Here is a 23,984-nt window from a genome sequence, read left to right on the forward strand (position 1 = left end):
CTTACGTACGTAAGCCTTTCGTACAACTGTATTCTCTATGGGTGAGGCTGGAAGTACAAAGGAACATGAGAGTGAAAGAAAGAGAGAAATGGAGAGGCAAGGCAGGGAGGTTAACCAAGCTTGGCTCGGTTGGCTATACTACACTTGCGGTGGGGAAAAGAGGGAATAATAGAAAGAGAAAAGAAGAGTAAGAAAGAGATGGATAAATAGTCAGCTCGAGACTACACAGTACGGTCTCGCTCTGTTTTATGGAAGCCAAGCTCTGTGAGCAGGAATCGCGACCACCTACAGAAAAAAAGATCCTGCGACCTTGGCCGACGATTTCGCACAAGCCCACAAAAGCTCTCCTGTGTTTTTTAAGGACAATGAATATATGCAAGTGGCTTAGGTCCTTGGTACTAAAACCCTTATGAATGGCCGTACATTGAATGGCTTTGTAGGCATCACAATTGTGAAGTGTTGCTGCAGCTTTACGACACAAAAGCGCAAATGAGGTTGAAAAAATTTGACCTGGTGGGCTTTGCAACCAACACGGAATACTCTACCACAATTTTGTATGCTGAAAAGCGGTCGGAAGCAGATCAGGCGAAACCAACAGAAGCTTTGCGTCGAAGCCTTGAGAAGCCTGAATTGGGGTCTAGCGAGATGTTCAATCTACTGACCGTACATTTTCTCATGGCCTCAGAGTTGCACACCTGGTAGCATTTGTTCAGGATGGTATGGCAAGATTTTAATGGGTGCCCAGAAAACTTCACGGCGATAGTATTGTGTGGTGGTGGACCGCCGAAGTTAGCAGAGAAGTATGAAACTACTACACCAGCATGCTCTGTGGTTTTCATAATTATCATCAGTTAGACTTGGTGATCCCAGTAACAGGCTGTGCTGAGACTTCAAAAAGTGCCTGATGGTAATAGGCAGCACTTCGGATTTTCTTAGGTGTCCACACTCCCAGAAAGCCAAATTAAGGTTCGTTAATGCTGATTGGATTACTGGAGGGATTTGTCCAGTCAATCAGAGTGACTGTTCGGGTAAATTGAAATGCGAACCAATAGATCTGAAAACATCGCCTTCTTCTGTGGTTTCGGGGGTTGTAGTTTAGGTTGGATTTGTAGCCATTACGCTGATAGGCAATTATGCGGCTTGTGCATGGTTGTATTGCCGTATACATTCTTGTTGCACTAAAGTACGTTACAGTAATCATTTTTTTAAGGAGGCATTGTTCGTATATTTTGTCATGCTTTGACGGCGATAAGATGCTTTCGCAGTGCTGGCCTTCTAGATCGTGCTTCAGGCATTGCGAACGAACGTTCTTGAGGTCATGTGGCTGCTTTTGCATAGACCCGCATTCAGCTAGTACAGGCTAATGCACTCAACGAATCTGGCGGGAGCCGTCGCCACCAGTAAATTATAAAACTCAAGCATTGCCTCTGGCGTATTTGAAGTTCGCATTTTAATTTATGGCCTCAATACAGTTTATGGCCTCAATACAACAATTTTTTGAAGCAAGAAGTGGGCAAGAAGATAAGTTTTGCACGTGGCCTAGAAGGGGACATTGCGCTTGGTTCAATTGTGACGGAGTGCTTCTTATTGAAGTGCTGCTGCATTTAGGAAATAATGTGAGCTTCGTTGTTTTCTTGTTATGTCTCGCTCCACATTCTTTTTGCAAAGTTGTCCGGCCTTAACTGTGGCTAGTTGTACATAATAAGCAGGATGGCCTATTGTATTATGGAAAAAAAACAAGCAAACCAATGAGAGCTGTTGTTTTTATGACATGCGTCTGATATTGTCTGCACTATAGATTTAAAAAGAGCACTTACACTGTAACTGTTTGCTAGATACGAAAAGTGTAAGTTTGTGCAGTTTATTGATTATAATCTAAAAGTGTTATTATTCACTGCGTTGTGAATCAGTGTGAAACTTGTCAGTTTGTGTTAAAGCCTGTACATATGAAACCACTTGAGTTTCTGGCTCATCATATGTTTAATTTTTGAACGTTAATAATTAGGTTGCATGTTCCTGGATGTAAAAATATTTTCTGGTTTGCAATGCTAAATACCTTACACTTTTGTGACACATACATGCAAGTGGCTTTTGACAATGTGATATGGTCACCTTTTGATCAATGTGCTCATGAGGATGAATCTCTTTGCCAAAGCTGACTGTTTGATCTGCAAGTAATCTTGCATGCAGTTGCAGTTGCTTTGTGACCATCGATTGATTGTAAGTTGGCGATTTGCTTGAGAATATGGAGCCATAGTGCGCAGGCTTTTTAGCTTTAAGCGTAAGAGATTTTGTTTGTTCTGTATTGATGTGTTATTTTGTGAACGTAAGCTTTTAATGCCATTGCCATGGAGTCCTTAATGTTTGTAAGCCATCTGTTCTAGGTATCTGCATCGTTCACCACACCACTGTCAAGTTGCTACTTAAAGATCTCCCACTGTCTTTTGCTACAATGTGAGACGCCTGCCTTAAACCTCTTCAGCATACTGGAACGACCATTGAAGAAGTCTTCCATCCTGAAGATTACAGACACGCGGCGCAAGATACCACCTTGTAGCACCGTAGTTTGGATATGCCGTTTAACCAAAGACTGCTCTCCAGCATTCAACGAGGACCGGTTCTGGGGAACCACAGTGCCAGTGTGGAAAGTGTGTGCGCGTGTGCTCTTTGTGTAGTGCGGACTCCATGGACTGCACAGAACTGTAAATGTGCTTCGTAAATATTGTGTTTGTCAGCATGTGTCTGCATTGTTTTGGATTGCCAGTTGTGCATTTAACTATTTGATGCTGTCTCGCTTATTGTACTATATTTACGTAAGAGTAGCCTGTTATTGTTGATGGCATAGCAGAGCAGCCTCAATCATTGGTTCTCCCCTCGATTCGCTTTTGTTGATACTCATGCTGATGCTCATGGGCTGTGAATTCTGTAAATCTAATTTCTATCATGCTTTCAAGTTGGGGAAACTTCATACGCTTTCCATTGCCGTTTGCTGCATGCTTGACCTGGAAGAATTATGAGTGAGGAGTAATGGTAAATCACTTAAAAACCCAATTTGCAGATGGCAATGAACTGCTGGGCAATACTGTAGATAAATCGAAGGCTTGGATTATGAATCTTTTAAAGTTAAGGTTGGAGTAAAATTGACTTATTAGTTTCGCATCGATGATGCGAAGTCTACGTGGCTGTTCGGCACATGGGGTGGGCATCTGGTTAGGATATCACAATTTGCTGATGCAGGCTGTAAAACTATTATTTCTCCAGTTTCAACCTAAATCTTGGGACTCGTGTTATTGTTAATGTGTGTCGCAATGAATGAATTTTGCTCTTCAAAAAGAGCAATACCATAGTGTTCAGATAGCAATCTTTTTTCTTTTTTTTTTCTTTTTGCAGCCATGTCAAACAAGCTTCCTTAAAAAGGGGTTCTTGTGGGGCAGAGAGTTGCTGTATTATTCAATGCACTTGGTTACCTAGGCTGAGCCAGAATGATCTGTCCTGTCACGATGATACTTGTGACATTTTCTTTTTCGGCTGTTGCCAGGGGTTCTTGTGGGGCAGAGAGTTGCTGTATTATTCAATGCACTTGGTTACCTAGGCTGAGCCAGAATGATCTGTCCTGTCACGATGATACTTGTGACATTGTTTTCTTTTTCGGCTGTTGCCCCTCATGTACTGTTTTGGCAGCTGTTGTGGCGTTCGAGTTCTGTTACGATTGACGTTCAGTCCGTTGTGACTTGCGGTGGCATGTTTTGAAATGAGCGGGAAGCTATCACTTTGTCGTTACACATAAAACGTGCCATATTCATGTTCATTTTGATGTGAAGGCATACTACCGCTCAGTGATTCACTTGAAGTGGATTTTATTAAGTGCCTCCCAGGTGACGGGAGTTGTACACTTTCGATACTCTTGGTGCTCAAATAAACACCTTTGTGTGACTTGGAGTTCTGCATGCAAAGCTAGTCAACTGTGCCTTCCTCTGGTACACTGTGCATGTGCACTGCCATCTTTTTTTTTAAATCCCGATGCACAATTTTTATTAGTTATTCATTCAGCAAGTACTTTTTTTCATGATGGTAAAAAACGAGACTGGACAGTTTTCTAGCTTTCTTTCTGGAGGAACCTGGGGGGTGGGGGCTTGATTTTGTGTAAGCAGTAGTAAAATATACCACACTTTTGTCGAGAGTTTTGATTAGGTAGGTTGTGAAGGCCTTTTGCTGTGTAGTTAACACTTGGTTTTCAATTTGAATTTCAGCCACCAACTTTGTATTATTTATGGGAAACTAGAAGTATCTTCGACCATGTTAAAAAGCCTAGTTTGGCAACATGAACATTTTCTCAACGTTTGAGTAAAGTGCCAGCTTTAATGCTTGGGTAAAAACTCGGAAATATTGTCGGTGCTCTAAAACAAATATAGAATAACCCAGAATGTTGAGAGCCTGCATTGGCACTCGCGTAATCCCTGCACAGCACGTTACAGAGGCCGTGTTGTGCTCTTCACATCAGAAAGCACGATCTTGAAGCACATGGGCGCACTTCACATTTAAAATCTTCACTTGTAGCTGATAGGTGAGCTGGAGCGCAACAGTAGGCACCTTGAAGGTATCTCAAAAATAGGCACACCACAGCCAGGGACATTACAGGCATGTGAAGTCCAAGTTACACGAACCTGGCAATGAATGTGCTAGTTAATTCAGAGGTCAGTGACATTTTGAGGAATGCAGCTACTATAACAGTACAAAAGCGAGTGTATGTGTTCATGTGCAGGCTTAAAGGGATACCGAACAAAATTTTTTGCCTCCAAGATTTCAGCCTAGTTGAAAAGTTGGATGTTGAAATGGATTGAAACAGCATTCATTTCAGGCAGAAACTGCAGGAAAGTAATGTATTTAATGCGTTTTTCTCGCACTAGAGAAAGTAAGGTCACATGCACCTGAAACGAGCCAGCCAACAGTGCCAGCTGCCGCCAACGTCTCACGATCCGCTTTGCTCCCTCTATGGTTCGCAGAACGATTATGAACAGCACTGGTAGCAAAAAATGCTCCTGGCTGGGGCAAAGCATCAACACTTTTGTGGAAGGGGAAGAGTGGAATGAAGAAAGGAAAGAGCAGGACAGGAATATGTGCGCCCTGCATGCGCAATGGCGATTGTGATGCGATGGCTCGCGCTTGCAAGCAGCCGCCACGTGCTGACAATCCATCAAAAATACAGGCAACTGTTAAATATGTGAAATTAACTATTTAACAAAACAGCCATCTTTCGAGTAGAATATCGATGTTTTCGTCAGTTTTTTTCAGCTTAAAGGGGCCCTGACACCATATTCGTGGTTTTCAGCAAAGACTAGAAGTAGATGGTCTCTCATGCCTAGCCTATAAAGATATAAAAAGCGTGCCATGAATTAATATTTCAGTGCAAAACAAGGCATAGTAGTTGCCGGCCATAAACTCTGGCCACTGCCGGTGACCACCATTTTGCCATGACACATGTGACGTCATGAGCTGGAAGAAGCAGAGCTGTAGTGTTTTAGTAAGTTTTACTATCTGAAAATCGTTTCATTTCGGTGCCAAGCTGGAAAAAGCCAAGTTATCTCAATTTCATGTGCAATGGACCACGGACCAATATCACTTTCTGGTATGCTGACACTGGCATAGCTAACCGCTTGTTGCGTCACTGCTTGCGAGTGCACCGTGCAGCCCGGCTCTCTGGCAGCATGCGTGCTTTAGAAACGTTTGATTATAAATTAGACGCTCGATTAAATGCACTGAAGTTTCGCCAGCTTGTTTATGAACGAACAAAAATTAACCTACATAACACAGATTATGATAGAAAATTGGGTGTCATGGCCCCTTTGACATGGTAGCATACATGGCACTTGTGGGCTTCTCTATATGCCAGGTCAATCTGTTACATTGTATCTGTGAGCCAGAAAACTTGGGCCAGAGAGGAAAGTAGTAGTGCTCGAATTACCCTTTATTTTGTGAAGTCCAGTTGCCCTAATATTTTCCGCATAGCTTTGCAGGCATCGAGACTTCATTTTTTCACCTTTCCGGTTGTTGCTATGGCTGTTATCAGTTTGGCCAATCTTGTTTAGCACGTATACTGCAGATAGAGAATAAATTTTTTTTGCATCTGAGCACAAATTTAAAATTATGTTGGTCCTTTCAAAACAAGGTGCCTGTGACTAGATGCGAGCACATATTTTCAGCACATCACAGCAATACTTTATTCTCATTATTGTAACCCTGTTTTGATACACTATGCTAGAAACATTTTTTTTCCCCCTTACAGGTTAGCCCAGTGCATGCCACTGTTGTGATAGTATCTACTCTGAAGCTATTCTTAGTCTTGACTTTTGTGTGCATTGTTGAAGAGCTGAATTGAAGTAGTTTCAGCAAATTCTTAAGTAGGCAGTGCCTTTATTAAGCTTAACCCAAGTGCCTGATAAGGCACTTCGTAGATGTGATTATGGTGGTGTGTTAGCCACTGGCATCTAGAACAGTACTACAAGCTTGCTGGCCACATAGGTATGCACAAGAGGAGGGGGGGTGGGAGAGAATAAGTCAGCCCCATATATTGACATAGTAGGAAGAGGGGGGTATTGTGACAAGCCTTTGCTTCCCGAAGGTGAGCCCGGTGCACACTGATGTTGCTAGCTGCTCCTGATGCTTACAGATGCATTTATGTAAGCTGGCAGCTGTTTCTGTTTTCAACTGACAAATACCGTTTGCTGCTAAAACAAGACCTTCAGCTCTAAAGATGGGTGATGTAAAGATAGACTAGGGGTATGCCTGCAGGAACTCGTACATTGTGTAACTTCAATATAACGTTACGTCGAACACACGCACAGGTATTGAACATGAAACCAAGCTCGAGGTGCGAGTTCCCACATCCGCCGCTCTGTGTCAGTGGCTACAGTGCTCTGCTGCTGACCTGAAGGTCGCTGGTTTGATTCCGGCTGTGGCACTCTCATTTTAGTGGAGGCGAAAAAGGTTTGGACCATGCACTGTGTGATGTCACTGCATGTTGAAGAGCACCAGATGGTCCAAATTTTCAGAGCCCTCCACTACGGTGTCCCTCATAGTCATATCGGTGTTTGGGTTCATGAAATGCCAGCTATTATTATTGTATAGAGCTACGAGTACCCAACCACCAAGCACCAGATTAGGGTGCCTTTCCTCTCGATATAAAAATCTCTTAATGCCTTGCGACAGCGGGAATCAAGCCTAGTACAGCTGGATCCCCTATATAAGAGACGCTGATGTAACAGACAAATAGATATGAGACACCAGTGCACCTACTTTTAAAATAGGGGTTGGTCAGAAAATGAGAATTTGATGGCCTGTTTATAAGAGACACCTTTTGTAAGAGACAGAAAAAACTTCCAGTTTCACGTCTGTTATAAAAGGGTTCGGCTGCACCTCCCGAATCGGCGGCAGACGCTGTACCACTCAATCACATCTGCAGTGTACACCCATTCTAGAGGAATGTACCAGCATGCTTTTAAATGCCAGTAGCCAACATTCTGCTGCATTTGCAGAAACCATAATCAGGCACTAGGGTCAAAGGCTTGCTGCCATAGTAGGCTGCACCACACTTCTCTAAATCCGAGAAGTGAAGTTGTTAGTGAACAGCACTTGCTGTATTATCACCTTGAATCTACTACCACAAAACTGCAACAAGCTGAATCAGTTTTTCATTTGATCTTGTCCATAGCTTCAAGCCCTCATAGTTTTTTTATTGATTTACAGCAACTGATAAAAAAATTGGCAATGCAGTGTTTATATATTTTATTGGATAGTTTCTTTTCTGGGTGGACACTGCAGGTTATCTATGTATTGGCAGGGCCCCCTGCATTTGTTCATTCTGCAATAATATAGCAAGATGTCTTGCATAAGTAAAGCCTGCATAAAATATTTCTTGATTACTGGATAAAGATGGTGGGTGATGCATTTTGTCCTGGGTCTGAATTGTTCAGTGCAATCTTTGAAAATGAAAAAGGCACGATTTGACCTGCAGCCTTTTCAAGCAAGGCGAGCGGGGGCTTTAGGCGTGGACAAGTCATCAGGGTCTACCCTCGCTTGCCTTCTTCAGAGATGCTGTGTCGGAAGCTGTGATCGTTTTATCTAACCCATGTCATCTTTTTGCCTCCCTTTCTCAAAGCAGACTAGTTCTCCTGGTCGTAATTATGAGAAGCTAGCCAAGGTGAGTGCCTGTCTGTCTCATAAAATGCAAGTGTTTTTTTTGTAGCATTTTGGCGGGCACGGCACTGAGTGTTTGTGGGCGCAAACATTTTGGATCTGCCAATCTGAAAGAAGCCAGTTTTTTTTTTTTCAAAGCCGCTGTGTTTTACACAAAGCTCAAGCTTTCTTTGTATGTGTTTTAAGCTAATATCGCTAATGGTACACTTCGCTTCGACATGGAACACGGGTTCTAAAAAGCATTTTTCTAACGTCCGAGTGGTAATCTGGCTCACTGTTTTCTGCCACGGAATTGATGTGTCAAGTGATGCCCCACTCGTGAAGGTTAATTCACTGCGTGAGTAAACAGAATTTCGTTCTTTTGATTGCACCCAAGTCTGAGTACCCTAGTGACAATTTGACAAAACAAGAATGGCACATTGATATGTGTTCAGCCTAGCATGTCTTGATACATTCAAGCCTTGATATAAATAAACATGGATAAAATAAAATATCGGTTGTAGTGAAGGGAATGAAAAATGGTTTTGCAATGGGTACAGTGTTAGGAATATACCTTTATGATTTTTTGGATACATAGAACTCATTTTTCGTGTAAGATGCAACTTTGTAATAATAAGGTTTTAGTGTATATAAAATAAGAAAGAAGGACAGTTTCCAGGTCTTCCACGAAACAAATTCAAAATGATGCATTAATTCATGGCTGGTGTGATTTCATGGGTATAAAAAGTTTGGTCTGCGTGTAGTGAAATGAATGATTGTCTTAAAAGGGTTGAGACACCAAATTTCGAGGCTGTAGAAAGCCTGCTGTAGGCTTTCCTTGTGTGCAAAATTACTCCTCACGAAGTGTTGGACACAGGAAACATTTCAAATGTATTTTAATTCACTTACAATGTGTTCTAGCTTTATTGATACCAACATCATTGTTTTTTGGAAGTGAAATGAAAGTTTTAAAGATGTCATATCACATTAGAATGACGTGCAGTGAGCAGCGACTCGCAGCCCTGTGCAAGCCTAGAGAGTATTAGCTGGGAACCCATTATCTTGTTTTTCTCGGCGCTTGGCTGAACTAGCAATACCTGCTGGCATTTTAAAAAGTTCTTCATGTCTTCATGAGCTTGTGAAGACATTGGAGAATTTCAATTTGCACACTTCTCGGCATTGTCATTGTACTGGGTAACTGTAGCCATAAAGTGAGAGGCTGAATAGGCGAGGCCATCTGGTGTCGCTAAAATGAACCAGGCAAGCACAAAATTACTATTGCAGAAACGTGTATTCCACTTCTACACTGTGTGAACTCTCGGCAGCGGCATAATTTCAAATAAAGAACATTTTTTTGTCAAGGACACTCATTGAAAACATGAACTTCTCGTTAATTGTGATTGCTCCAACTGTCACTAGGTGTTGATTCATTATTCTGGTAACCCGGTATTCTGCAAACATCTCTGCATGTACCAGGATATCACACTTGCTGATGTTCTCATCCCCGTGCGGAGGTCTAGTGGCTAAGGTACTCGGCTGCTGACCCGCAGGTCGCGGGATCGAATCACGGCTGCAGCAGCTGCGTTTTCGATGGAGGCGGAAATGCTGTAGGCCCGTGTGCTCAGATTTGGGTGCACGTTAAAGAACCCCAGGTGGTCGAAATTTCCAAAGCCCTCCACTACGACGTCTCATAATCATATGGTGGTTTTGGGATGTTAAATTCCACATATCAATCAATCAATTGCTTATACTCTCTATTTGAGAATTTTAGCAAGTGTTGCGACTATCCTGGCAGTTGTCTGCATGCATGTGTGAGAACGACCCATGCAGTGTGGTGTGTGTCACAGCTTTGTAACTTCACATTAGCTCACATTGTTGTGGTTCCTAGACAGGGACTTCACTGTTCGACTTTGTGCCCCAAAACTGAAAGCAAACGTCGTTCACATAAATAAGGCTATATTAAATATAGTAGACACTTGACAATTCAATGTCTGATAATTAATACTTTCGGTTAATGCAAACAAAATTCAATTTTTTGTTTGGCCCTCTATTCTTTCAATCTATTTTTAAAAGCCTCTTAATGTAAACTCCATCATTTGGTTAATTCATACTTTTTGCAGTTCTATACTAGAAAATATTTGCTGCTTTCCCACTACTGTTTAAAAATTTGTGTGCTTATATAATCCTAACAGTCTAAAAATGAAAAATGAGCACCTCAGGCTTCAAAGAAAAAGGCTTTGCTAGTAAACAAGTGTTTGAAACAAAGCACACGCGTGGTAAACCGTGATGCTTCTCAACTGGTGTAGAGAGCTTTGTGCTGAAGGCACATACCCATAGCAAACAAGCAATTAGCATTTCACAATTTATTTAAAAGGTCTGATCAGCAGTAACTGGCCAATGAACTTGTAGACCATACACCTCTGCTTTCTCTTCATTGTGTGCAGCTGGGTTTAAAAACACTTGAAACATTTTTAAATGCGATGAAATCAATGCTTAATCATAATGTGTGGTGTCACCTGACCCAGTGTCAGCTATCTGAGAACTCTTGATAATTCAAATAAAATTCAGAGGTCTCTTCGAGTTTGAATTGACGAGAGTCGACTGTACTTGGATTATGTGAATGTTCAAGCGTGTAACCATGATTCCTCGATAAATGAACGTTTGAAACGAAAGATGAACAAGCCACAAATTTGATGTCTCAACCCCTTTTAACAATTGAAACCTGCTACATTAGGTTTAGCTGTGGTTTGTCATCTCCAGCTCATATTCTTTTCTTTACCTTGATTCGAGGTGCAGTAGAATCTTTGTTATGGCGTGTCACATGGAAGTCATGTGAAGTCTGTATTTATAACAACCGCACTTAAGGATGACCTGGTATAAGATTGTGATAGTAGCATTCACTCAGTATCTGAAGTATCAAAATGACTGTATCTACACAGTTTTCTTTATTGATTTGTAATGATGGCATTCTGCTGCAATGAGTTAATGGTGAATTCCATTGAGAGAGCAGTAATAGAGGCGTCGTTAAGTGGAGGAGTAGGGGCAGAGCACCGAGAGCAGGGCCAGCTTCTGGAAAGCAGGAGACTGAGGACAAAAATACGTTTCAAACATTCGAAACGCCGGCATTCTGTTTGGGGCAGCGGAGAAATCTGGGGGATATTTTTTAGTGACATTTTGCATTTTGCCGTTATCCTGACTCGCAGTGACATAGCAAGTTTGTGCGGTGACGCTTTGAGCAAAAGTAGCTATGTACACTTTCTAGCCATCATCATCACAAAATCAAACTACTTGGGTGGCTGCCATTACCTCTGTGCTTGTCGGCTAAAGCAAAATTAAAACCAATGCAGAGAATGTGACGCTTAAGTCACGTGTCTCGTACTGCACCTACTCCACTTTCAGGAGAGAGCACTACAAACTGCTCCTGCCTGCTCTCGGAGCAGCAAAAGCATACTCGCTCTGCCCATAAGTGACAGTGCTTCTACACCTGTTCGGCCACTGAAACACGGCGGCTCTGAAGAGAGCACTTTCAGCGTGCTTTTAGAGTGCTCCTGTTCTCCCGAAAAAATTTACCATAAATGATAAGTGATCATGAGTGACATTAAATTTGGCTGAGTGCACTTTGTGACATCTTTCTGTGTAGTAAACTTGAACTTTGGGCATTGGTATTCATACAGGGCTTGTTGCACCCAATTCTTTATTTATTTAAAATTCAGTGTGCATTATTGTTGCATAATGATGTATGTTACCTCTAATGTTTTTTTTTTTTACCTTGCTTATACTGAAGTTTGATTTTAAGTAAAGATTTGTTCATTATATACAATATTCGTAATAAAGGTGTCCTAGAATTCTGGGAACAAATCTGTACGTAAACTCACATTAAGGGCACCTATAAGGGACAGCATAGTTGCAAAAATGCACAATTTTCCACTCGAAAAAGCTTGGTAGGAACATGCTACCTACATTTGACTCTGTACTGGCACCAAGAGCAGTGCTGAATGCATCTGCAAATGAACTCTTTTTCATTGGTGGTCCCTGATGAGTCATAAAGTGTAGAGTGCCGTTTGGCCTTTGAAGGTTGCTGAGCCTTCAGTGCACCATCACTGTTCTATCCGTAGCTATGGGGCATGAAATTGAATGTGAGAAATGAATATGGGAAACATGGGTTGATATTATTAATGCAGGAAAGCATAAGTGCAAACCTCTGTTGCTGTTGTATGAACATTCTTCTTCTTTATGCTCACTGTTAATTGTTTACTGTTCATGTCTTGCTTTTTTCTCAACATTAAATCTAATTATCGTAACCTTTTGTAACACAATGCTTTGACAAGGAAAGGAATTGACATGTTTTTGTGCATATTGTTTACACTAATGCACTGACTGGTGTGCAAGATAAAGATAGACTAGCGGGGTTGATGGCCAAGAACTTCATTGGAGCACAAAAAGTAAAAAAAAAGACCTAAGAAAGAACAGGCAGAGTACTTACTTAGAAGCGGCTGTTTATTCAACAGGTTTGACGTAAACACGCACCTATGTACAGTAATTAATCACCTACTATTTTATTGATTTACAAAGATCGAGCACCTGTATCTGCAGCTATCACATTTTTTTCCATGAGATTAAAATGAAAGTTGGAGGGTTCACACCTTGATTTGTTAGGGTAATCTGCAGGTAAAATCCTATGCCAAGTCATTTGTGTGCCCGCTTGACATGCCGACTGTTCAATGCCGTCATCTTTGGTCACGAGCAGAACGCTGTCGCCACTGGTTTTGGTCCTGTCGTCACAGGGTGGAGTAGTGATCGAGACGCAGGCTTCGGTCTGCTGTCCCGATTTTGACTTGCACTTGGTCCGATAGACTAATACTTGCTCGCCTTTGTCTGTCTTTTCCTTTTTTCCCTCTCTCCTTTTCCTGGCACCCTGTCGCATCGGCTTGCTCAGACTGCGGATCTGGCCAACTCCACAGCCAGTGAGGATGACAAAATCAAGGCCATGATGTCTCAGTCGTCCCAGGAGTACGACCCTTCCAAGTGAGTGGCCGTATTGCCACATTCCTCCTGTTTTTTTTTTTTTTTCTTTTCAAAATTTTAAACTTTTGTGGTGGGCAGATGCTCATAGTGGCTCAGAGAAACGCATGTGAGACTGCAAGGTTTCCTTGTGCCATAAAACATCATAGATCATTATCATCATTATTGCAAGATTTAAAGAACCTTTGTAAGGTGTGGCAGCCGTAGCTTTTGACTGTGGTGGTTTCACACAAGAATTAGACAGGAGTGCCTACATCCCTAGTGCCTACATCCATGCGCCTACATCCATAGTGTTTTGGTTGATTTGCTGACTTCGACTGTGCTTGATCTTTATAAGTAGAAACGTTGCAGCACTCTTGTGAAGGCATCAACGTATGATTCTGTGCAGGTACGTGAAGAGCCGCAGCATGACAGGACCCCTGCCTCCGAACTACACCTGCTTCCGGTGCGGCAAAACTGGCCACTGGATCAAGAATTGCCCCACCAATAATGTGAGAAAAGACTCCATGACCATTTTGTAGGGCTTGACGGACGGAACTCAAAACGACGACATACTGGTGTCGGCATACTACTTGTGCACGGCACTGTCACTGCCGTGCGCAACAACTTTTTGTCTTCGCACCAAGTGACTACCTCGGGATGTTAGTGGGGTTTTCGGTGGGCTACTTCTTTCTATTGGTCGTGGAATACACATAATAGAAGATTTTGCAGTCTGTATGGGCACATTTGTGACGTGCCTGTATTGAGACCCTCTGAGAGTGTTAGTCGGCACTCACCACCGTTTGTGTTCCATTCGTTGTGTGTTCCATCCGTTGTGTGTTTTTAGTGCTGCATTGCACCATTTAGTTGCCACTCTGTCAGCACCTACCAATCATGGTACCGTATTTACTCACGTAATCCTCACACTCGCATAATTCACCCACCCCCCACATCGCCCAACAAAAATACGATTTTTTTTTTCCCTCGAGTAATTATTGCACCCCCGAAAATTGCCGCAGTAATGTCGTCTGCTCGCTCCAACCGTTGATGATGATAGCGCGCGCCATCTAACGCCATCTCCTAAGCATAAAAAGCATACTATTATCACACACAGATTCAATCCAATTAAAGCCAAGCCAAAGCAGCAAGTGCGCGTTGCGGCGTGTTTTGTATGTTGTGTTGGTAATCTTGTCACGTTATGGAGTGATACTGAAGCTACACGGCTGCTTTCAAGTTGAAAGTGATTGATCATGCACTAAACAACGGCAACAGGGCCGCCAGTTGGCCCTTCAAAGTAGACGAGTTTTGTGTTCGCAAGGCGCGTTGGGCCTGCCGTGAGACGCGTTGGGCCTGCCGTGTGCCTAAGACTGGGATTGATGGTAAACTTTATTTCTTCAGAAGGAAATTGCGGGTGATATTGTTAAATAGCCATCAGCCCAATACTGACATCCTACGCTTACTTTTTGAGGGCTCCTTTTGAGTGACGAACGCTGTCGCTACGCCTGCATCGCCCATAAGTTTTGCGTATGGTATTCTAATTCTCGCCTATTTGCTTGCATTTTTTGTGTCTTAAATAAATCTTGCCTTGTGTTGAACCTCTGCTTTTATTGTTTAGGTAAATTTTAATTAGTACTTCTCAAAGCTTGCTGTTAGTTGCTGGTGTGAGAATCCCGATCTGCATCCACTTCGTTTTCTTTTTCGCTCTGTAAGTTTTCGTGGAAAGTTTTCTCCGCGTAATTCTCGCACCCCGCAACTTTGCATTGGTTTTCCGTCAAAAAAAGTGCGAGGATTATGCGAGTAAATACAGTACTTGATCCAAGTAGCTTTAGCCACTAGCAGTATGAGCAGGCTCAATTTATATGAAAGGCTTAACGTAAATGGAAGGTGCAATCTGTCGCACAATCATCAAACAAGTGACACACCATGTTGCACTAGTTTGTTGACTTTCCGTTAAGTGCGACAAGTGGCAGTCATAAGTTGCACATGTGGCCATTGTAATTAGGCTACATGTGCCAGGTGCTGTGCAAACTTTTTATTTAGCGCAGGTGCATGGAAACAGCTTCGAAAGATATGTGACAGAGATGGGTCTTCACTTCCAGTAAACTTGCTGTTTACTGAAATGCAAATGCCATAGATGTCTTGTTTTAATTGGAATTTCCAGCCAGTTATGATGCCTCCCCCGTTGCTTTGCAGAATAGCCTACTCTTCGTGTGGAACAAGCTACTGCAATAGGTGTTTGGCTATCGTTCCTGGTCTGAAAGTTCAGTTTCAGTGGCAATATAAGAGATACCAATTCGCCATTTTATCATGTTTCTGTGCTCTCTACAATCTATCCTAAGCACTCATATACACTCAAACTTCGTTATAACATAACAAGATATAACGAAATCATGGTTATAATGAAGTAAATGAAATTTTTCTTAAAAGCTCTATAGAGAACCATGCATTTTAAACCTCGTTGTAACGAAGTAGTATTGGCCGACAAATGTATATAAAGAACTAAATTAGTCTATCAAATAGTCTATAAAAAAAAAAAGACCGTAATGTGCTAAGTATATCGTTTTCTGCGGAGTTCGACGCTCGTTCGGCGCCGCTCTTTCACAACTCCAGCGCCAACCTTACAGCCACGCCCCGCATGGCCAAGAGAGCCGTCCTCCTCACACAGCCAGCGGAGAGGATTGAGGAAGCGCTCAGCGAGTCACATGACTGAGAAGCATCGCCGCGGTGCAAAGCGATTTCCCTCTCGCGACGCCAATGACTGCATCTCTGCTGCTACCATGGCTGCTACCCTCTGCACTGAGAAAAGAGGACTCTCCGTGCCAGCTTTTTTTTTCCTCTCTCTCTCTTCGCGCGCGGCCTTGAAAGGCGAAGGGTCTCTACGTGTAGAGACGGAAAAGAGAGAAGTGTGGCACAGGCACGTCGCAGATTGGCATTTGAGAGAGAGCAAACGATCCGCCACAGTCTTTTCTTGCCTTTTCTTGCCTTTTCTTTTTTTCCTTCTTCGCGCGCAGCGTTGAGAGGTGCCACCGCAGAATTGGGCATGGTGCTGAAAGCATTTTCGGAGCGCGGTATGTTCGAATTAACCGTCGCGAGTGCTTGCACGTTCGAACTACAGGGCGTTTTTGCCCATTGGAATACACATAGCTTTGACGGGACCTCAGTGTGAGTTCGAATTACTCGAAAGTTCAAATTGATGAGATTCGACTGAGTTTATTTTCCGTGGCTGTGGTCACGTAGCAGTATATTGGGCGGCGAGGCGGTTTCCTTCTTTGCATGCTTATACGTGTGCCCACCTGAGCATGCATTGCCACAAACTGTTATAATCGATATAACGAAATAATGGATATAATGAAATAATTATGGCTCACCTTCAACTTCGTTATTACGAGGTTTGGGTGTACTTCGTTTTCTCATATGGAGTGTGTGCCACATTGACCAAATGCACATTTATTTAGACCTACGTGAACATAAAAGAGAAAAATAATTATTTAGTCTTTAATGGATGCTACAGAATTCATTTGTTAAAGTGTGACCATGGGAAATAGAGTGCGGTGACAAAGGATTGCAATGGCTTTTCTCGCATTCCTGCACTTTCATTCTCATTGCAAACTTCTGGTATATTCTTGTTTTCCAGGTTGAGGTGAAGCGGAGCACGGGCATTCCACGCAGCTTCATGGTGACTGTGGATGGTCCCGATCACAAGGGGGCGCTTCTCACGAGCACGGGTGAATTCGCTGTGCCACTGATTGACCAGTGAGTGTTGTCTTGTTTTACTGCGCTCATTGTCGCGGTTCGGGCAAGGTTATATCCCACTAAGCGTTACATGTCAAATCTGATGCCATGTCAGTCGTGTCGAAATTTTCTGTAGGTACAGTAGAATCTCGTTGATATGTTTCCGTTTTTTACCACTTCCTGGTACTATCGTTCTAGATATTCAGTGAGAATCGAGCGCTCCCTTCTCTTTGGTGCCTCGTTTTTCAGCTTACGTGAGTGCTGACCGCACGCGGCTCTAACTTCTGGAACATGGTCGACATGGTTTCACTGCCAGGTCTTTTTGTCTGGCGCGGCCCGCGTGTCGGTTTTCTGTGCACGGAGACACATGTCTGAAGATTCCCGGACAGTGCCTCCCCCTCGTGTCTTGCTCATGCACGTCACAGTGTTTCGCCGATTATCATTGGATGCCCGTGACAGCCCCCTCTCTCGGTAGCTTGCGTTCGCCTGGCACTCGCCCACCACCGGGCATATGCACACAGGCCTGCACGAGAGGTAGACGCGCTGCTTTAGCAGGCATCTTCTCGTGTGCGCGCTTGTCTGCTGCCCTTTGTGTTATAGCCCTAGCGCATGGCGGCAAGCGTACACGGCAAGAAAGACAACTTTTGCAGTGCCTCTTCTATGTGCACTGAAGTTTGATGCAGTAGCAGTTGCTGCTAATCGTTGTTTAAACATTGAATTCTTGCTATTCATTATCATTGTAACATTAAAATGTTCGGAAATTTAGTGTAAGGGATAATTCAATGTAAACCGGCTTGGTATGTGCAGATGTGTCCACTGTTAAAGGGAACACTTACGTGTACAGGTTTTCCGTATTTGGCTGTCGTGCAAAAAATCACAGCATATCCCCGGAGTGAATGGTGATGAATGGGGCGAATCATCCGTCAGCCCGTCTGTGCTTCCGTCCGTCCGTTGGTTCTTGCTTCCATCCGTCCGCGCAACCATCTGTGCGTCCATCCGTAGGTCTGCTAGTCTGTCTGTTCATCCGTCCATGCATCATATCTAGTGAATGCTCTAAGTACCGCCATCTCCCATTTCGCATCCCCTGTGGCACATACCTGCTCTAGAGCGGGTATGTGCCACCGGTGGCTACGTACTATTACATACATACAAGGGATAGACAGACCCACGCCTTAAGGAGCTTCGCCACTAAAATATAGTTGCTCAGACTAGCATAACACTAGTGGTAATTGATGGTTATTGACCCCTTAAACCGACTAGTGCTAGCGTAATCCTTCCACAACCACTAGCCGTTAGAGGGCTAGCAATATGAAAGAGGCTCATTCGAGTGTTCCCTTTTCACAGTGGGTTGTCACGTAGATGTGGTCTGCTTTGACGGTCCACCATAACCGGCTTGCATGCTCGTGTGTGCAGCCAGGCCTATAAGGAGGTCAAGAAGGAGAAGCCTCCCTTTGTGCGGGAAGCCACACCGGAGCCCGTGCAGGAGCCGCAACTGCCCGACGAGCTACTCTGCATGATCTGCCACGACCTGTTGCAGGACGCCGTGCTCATCCCCTGCTGCGGCAACAGCTTCTGCGATGAGTGTGAGTTGGGCACTTTGCCGGCTTGGTTGTTTGGTCTGTGGCATTTGTAACATCCGTCTTTAGGAACGGGAAGCGCTCACGGAGGAAAGGTGTGATACTGCAGAATTCTTATCTTTAAAAAACGTGTATAGAAAAATATGTAGTAGTGCTACTTGCTGGTATAAGCATTGGTGAATGTGTGCTATACAGTTGCCGACTGATTTTTCGAACCTGGCGGGGACTGAAAAATAGTTCGAAAAATCGAACAGTCCGAAAAATTCGTTTTGTCAAAAACATTAACTTTATTGCATCAGGCAGGCTTAAAAAAGGCCATGATACTGCCTTTGCTCATACTACGCTTGGAAGCAATTTCGTTCGCCTGTATTTGCGCCAAGGTGACATCGTCACAGTGAATGCTCGACAAAAGCGTCGCAACAGTGGCGATCTCCGCCGCCGATGGCTGCGGACAATCGTTGTGATCGTCCGAGCCGCTCGCCGGCTGCGGCACAACCTGGCGAAGAATTTCTTCGTCAGTGGGCTCCCCGCATGAAACAATGTCATTGTACGCACGAGCGAAGTCCTTAAATATCATCGTGGCAGGCACATTCACTCCACCACTGCGAAGGTCATGCATTAGGTCCTTCCCGCCGTCGGTGCCGTCCGGATCGCCTACGTCCAAGTCATCAGTCTCGGGCTCTTCGGCAGCAACAAACCTGGCATGCCTAAAGCAATGTGCAATGGTGTCTGCTTTCACCGTGTTGCAAGCTTCGGCCAACATATGGATGGCTGCCAGAATGTCGACCTTGTAGACCTTCCCATTGTGAAGGCACAAGACGGTGCGGCTAAGCAGGCGGGCACGGTAGTGTGCCCTAATGTTTCGGATCACGCCTTGATCCCTTGGCTGGAGCACGCTTGTGGTATTAGGCGGCAAAAACTCCAGCCGAATGGCCTCAAGGTCTAGCACGTTACCGTGTGTGCCACAATTGTCAACAAAAATTATGACTTTCCTGCCTTGCCACACAAACTTGCGGTCAAGATTGCATAGGTATTTTTCAAATAAATACTGCGTGATCCACGCCTTGGAGTTACTGTTGTAGTCTACTGCGAGGATCTACACCGCCTTAAAGCACCTAGGATTTCTCACCTTCCCGATCACAAAAAGAGGCAGTTTTTCTGTACTGGTGGCGGTGGCACCTACCATCACTGTTAAGCGCTCCTTGCTAAGCTTCCCACCGAAGCATGATTCTTTGAAAATGCTAGCGTACGGTCCGGGAGCATCTTAAAGGAGCACCGTCATCAAATTTCAAGATCGAGGTGTGCCCATCATTCGATCGCTTGGTATGCATAGGTCTTCTTGGTCAAATTCGAACGGCATTCATCGTGTGGAAGTTATTTTAATTCGATGTCAAACAGCGTAGAAAAGCTAAGAAGAAAAAACAGAAAACAGACTGCCCTGGGACATCGACACCAGTGCTACGTGTTCGGTGTGATACATTCCGCAAATATTACCCTGTGTGACGATGCCCTAGTAGCGAGGACGAGTACGATCCTAGGGTTCTTATGGGTAGCGCCGAGTGGTGCCGAAGCGCAGAAACGCACTCGCTCATCGCGTCTGATCTTTGTCGCACCGGTTTGAATGATTTCAGGCAATTATCAAGATGAAAACAACCTTTAGAAGAACGGTGAAAGAAAAGAGCATGATTAAAGGTGTGCTTGTCGATCAGCATGTCGGGGAATCGTTCTGAGTTGCAGGTGAGTTGCAGTCGTCTCGTTCGAAGCACGGAAAAAGCGCTATGAGGGTGTCTTTTCATATCACGCATGTGTTACCCATCATTACGACCAGAACCTATCAAAAGTGGAACAGCGTATAGTCAGGTATCATCGCTAACCAGTAACATTCATAAATTTTAGTTCATCTGTAGACTTTGCGTCCACGTAAAAGTGGTGATACCATGTTTAAGCACGAGAGGCTGGATAGGTAGGGCCATCTGGAGGCGCGAAAAAGAACCTGACAAGCAGGAAACGTATTCTATTTCTCCGCTGATGCGCATTCGCGACAGCTATATTGCATTGACCCCTCTGTGTATATCTGAATGCCTGAATGCTTTGCACGCCAGAACACACCAATATAGCTAACTGATCACCACGCGCTTTGCTGGCTCTCCACGCTGAAAGACCTTTCTGGCCGCCTTGCGCGATGGGCACTCCGCATCCAGGAGTTTGACATTCGCGTCGTATACCGCTGCGAACGCAAACACTCTGACGCTGATGCCCTGTCCCACTCACCTTTGCCACCAGATCCGACATGCGGAAACACGTGCCTCCAGACCTTGTCATCGTTAAATCTTGACTCAGTTGCCACCGAACAACGTCGTGACCCGTGGATCGCATCTCTTCTCGAATATCTATTTGGTACACCCAACCTTCCGGTATCTCGATCCCTCCGACGTCAAGCTTTCCATTTTGCCATCCGCGATCAACTTCTCCATCGACGCAACTACTTTCCTGATGGCCCCCAGTGGTTACTGGTCATTCCACTCGCTTTACGATCGCAGGTATGCGCCTCTCTTCACGACGATCCACAATGTGGCCACGCCGGGGCGTTAAAAACATATGAACGCCTTCGCCATCGCTATTACTGGCGCGGCATGTACAATTTTGTATGCAAATTTGTGCAGTGCTGTCCTGACTGCCAGCGACGCGAATCAACACTGCTACGTGCGACTGGCGAATTGCAGCTACTTCCGTGCCCTGCCAAGCCATTTGATCGCGTTGGCGTTGACCTCTACGGCCCCCTTCCATTGACACCAGATGGCAATCGGTGGATTATAGTGGCGGTCGACCATATAACACGCTACGCCGAAACAGCCGCTTTACCGAGCGCTACCGCTCAGGATGTCGCGAATCAACACTGCTACGTGCGACTGGCAAATTGCAGCTACTTCCGTGCCCTGCCAAGCCATTTGATCGCATTGGCGTTGACCTCTACGACCCCCTTCCAGTGACACCAGATAGCAATCGGTGGATTATAGTGGCGGTTGTCCATCTAACACACTACGGCGAAACAGCCGCTTTACCGAGCGCTACCGCTCAGGATGTCGCCTCTTTCATTTTACGTCAATTTATCCTTCGACATAGCGCACCGCGAGAGCTCCTTAGTGACAGAAGCCGCGCTTTCCTCTCCGAGGTCGTCGAAGCTCTGCTTTCGGAATGCCACGTCATTCATCGGAAAACAACAGTATACCACCCGCAGACTAATGGGCTAACGGAACGGTTTAACTGCACGCTTCACATTCGCATACAATACTGCAATACAAACAACATATAAAACTTCTAGGCGCGTAAAACTTCAGACAACTAACATAAGAGACAAGGACGAGCGTTGTCTCTTATGTTAGTTGTCTCTTATGTTAGTTGTCTGAAGTTTTACGCGCCTAGAAGTTTTATATGGATTACCAACTAGCCCAATCCCACACTTTACTTAAATACAAACAACCACGGGATTTTCACCTTTTTCTTCTTTATGGACGTGACCCTTCCCATACAATTGATACTCTACTTCCCTACCGTCCTGATGCTTCCGAATGTCCACCTATCTCCGATGCTGCTCGACAAGCTGAAGAGTGCCGCCAGCTCGCCCGTGCGTTCACCTCGGACGAGCAGCAACGCCAGAAAGAAAACCGTTGCACCTCCCTTCCGGATCCCAGCTATGCCCCAGGGTCTCTCGTGTGGCTTGCCATCCCATACCAAACTCCAAGACTCTCATCAAAACTTGTCCCCCGGTACGAGGGGCCTTACACCGTTTTAGAGAAAACCTCTCCGGTTAATTACCTAATTGAGCCAGTTTCCCGATCGGATGACATGCGCCGGCGTGCACGTGACATCGTCCACGTTTCCCGCCTAAAATTGTATCATGAGCCTCTCCCTGAAACTTCTTAGGTCGCCAGGTTGGCTCCTTTTTCAGCGGGGGTGATTGTGAAGAAGATGTGCCTGCAGCAAAGCAGCATTGCCAACGCCCGGCTCTCTCGGCTCGTGCTTCGGTTCTTTGCTGTTCCGATCGCTGGACGGTTCTTCACGCTGTCTCGTCGCTGTCTTTAACGGCTAATAAACCTCCTCACAGAAGATAAAATTCGCCACATTTTTTCTGAAATTCCTAGTAGTGAAATATTTTTAAATTAATTCAATGGGCATTTGGGGGGGGTTCGAAATATTCAATTATTTGAAAAAATCGTTATACTAAGGTTCGCTATAATGAAATTTGACTGTAGAGTGTAGTGGATATAAAGAAGTGAATAAACAAAGTCTGAGTGATTGTTCTGGGACGACCAGTCGCTAATTTTTCCGTGCTCGTGAATATTGTGCAGGTGTGCGCCAGGAACTTCTGGACTCCGAGCAGCACGAGTGCCCTGTCTGCCATGAGACCGACATATCGCCAAACAACCTCATCCCCAACCGCTTTCTGCGCACGGCAGTGCTCAACTTCAAGAACGAGACTGGATACACGCGCATCCGACGCGGACAGCTGGCTCCTGCTAGTGCCGCTGCCGCCAGCGCTAGTGCTGCTAGCACCTGTGCCGCCTCGTCTCCGCGTGCTACAGTCGGCGACGAAGGATCCGCCACCCCACCCCCTGCTACGCAGCAGCCAGACGAACAGGAACCAGACAAGCCAGTCGACAAACCAGCCGACAAGCCAGCGGCGTCGCCCGTGAAGAAGAGCCCGGCAAGCGGCACAGAGGAGGAGACGCCCATAGAAAAGGTCGACGGTGGCGCCAAGTTGGAAGTGGCAGGAGCGGCCAGTTTGGACGACACGAGCCGAAGCCCGGCCGTCGGGTGAGTCAGCTGGCTTGTGTGTGATGTCCACTGATGGCCACTCATTGCTACTAAGGCTCCCACTACATAACTTGTCTTGCGTGCACTTAACGTTCGATTTAGATGAACATGTTTTATAATGCACTTTAAGCTCATTACAATGAAGTTGCATATTACACGAAAGTAAGTTCGTTATAGCAAGAAATTTAATATAAAGCTATATTCCTAACAATGCATCCATTGCAAGACTATTCTTTGTTTACTTTGTTATAACCGATATTTTGTTATAAAAGGGTTTATTATATTGAGGCTTGTTTGTAGCACGTTCTCACTTTGAATTCAGCTTCTAGGAGAATAGGGAAAAGGACCTTTCATGGGAATGCAATGCTGTGTTGATTAAACACAATACATGTGATACAGTTGAACCCTTTTATAAGAGGCATGCTCCAGGCAGCAGTTTCTGTCTTTCATATAAGATGTCTCTTTTAAGCAGGGTACGACATACGCATTTTCTCTTTTTTTTTTTTTTGCCAATCTTTTCTTCAGAATGCAAAACGGTTGAAGGGCAAGTGACCGTAGAAAGCAAAACTCAACGTGTTTAAGTGTGAGTGCTATTGTAGCCGGGAACCTCGTAGTAGTAGCTGTGTAACTGAAGTGTACCGGTGAAGTGTAGTTCATTTCTCAGCTGTTACCCATCTTCTGTTTCTC

The 23,984-nt window shown here is 44.6% G+C and overlaps 1 protein-coding gene across 4 annotated transcripts in view; it reads left to right on the forward strand.

Moving 5' to 3' along the window:
• The window catches only part of snama (something that sticks like glue), a 154,488-nt gene that overhangs the window by 100,353 nt on the left and 30,151 nt on the right, over window positions 1-23,984 (forward strand). For all 4 annotated transcript variants that reach the window (XM_037431400.2, XM_037431404.2, XM_037431401.2 and 1 more), the window contains exons 5-10: window positions 8,159-8,197; window positions 13,109-13,197; window positions 13,583-13,685; window positions 16,808-16,926; window positions 18,319-18,488; window positions 22,832-23,297. In XM_037431400.2, coding sequence (XP_037287297.2) covers window positions 8,159-8,197; window positions 13,109-13,197; window positions 13,583-13,685; window positions 16,808-16,926; window positions 18,319-18,488; window positions 22,832-23,297 — 986 coding nt within the window. The remainder of the gene's footprint in view (window positions 1-8,158; window positions 8,198-13,108; window positions 13,198-13,582; window positions 13,686-16,807; window positions 16,927-18,318; window positions 18,489-22,831; window positions 23,298-23,984) is intronic.

Source organism: Rhipicephalus microplus, chromosome 7 (assembly GCF_043290135.1).
Source record: "Rhipicephalus microplus isolate Deutch F79 chromosome 7, USDA_Rmic, whole genome shotgun sequence".
NCBI lineage: Eukaryota > Metazoa > Arthropoda > Arachnida > Ixodida > Ixodidae > Rhipicephalus > Rhipicephalus microplus.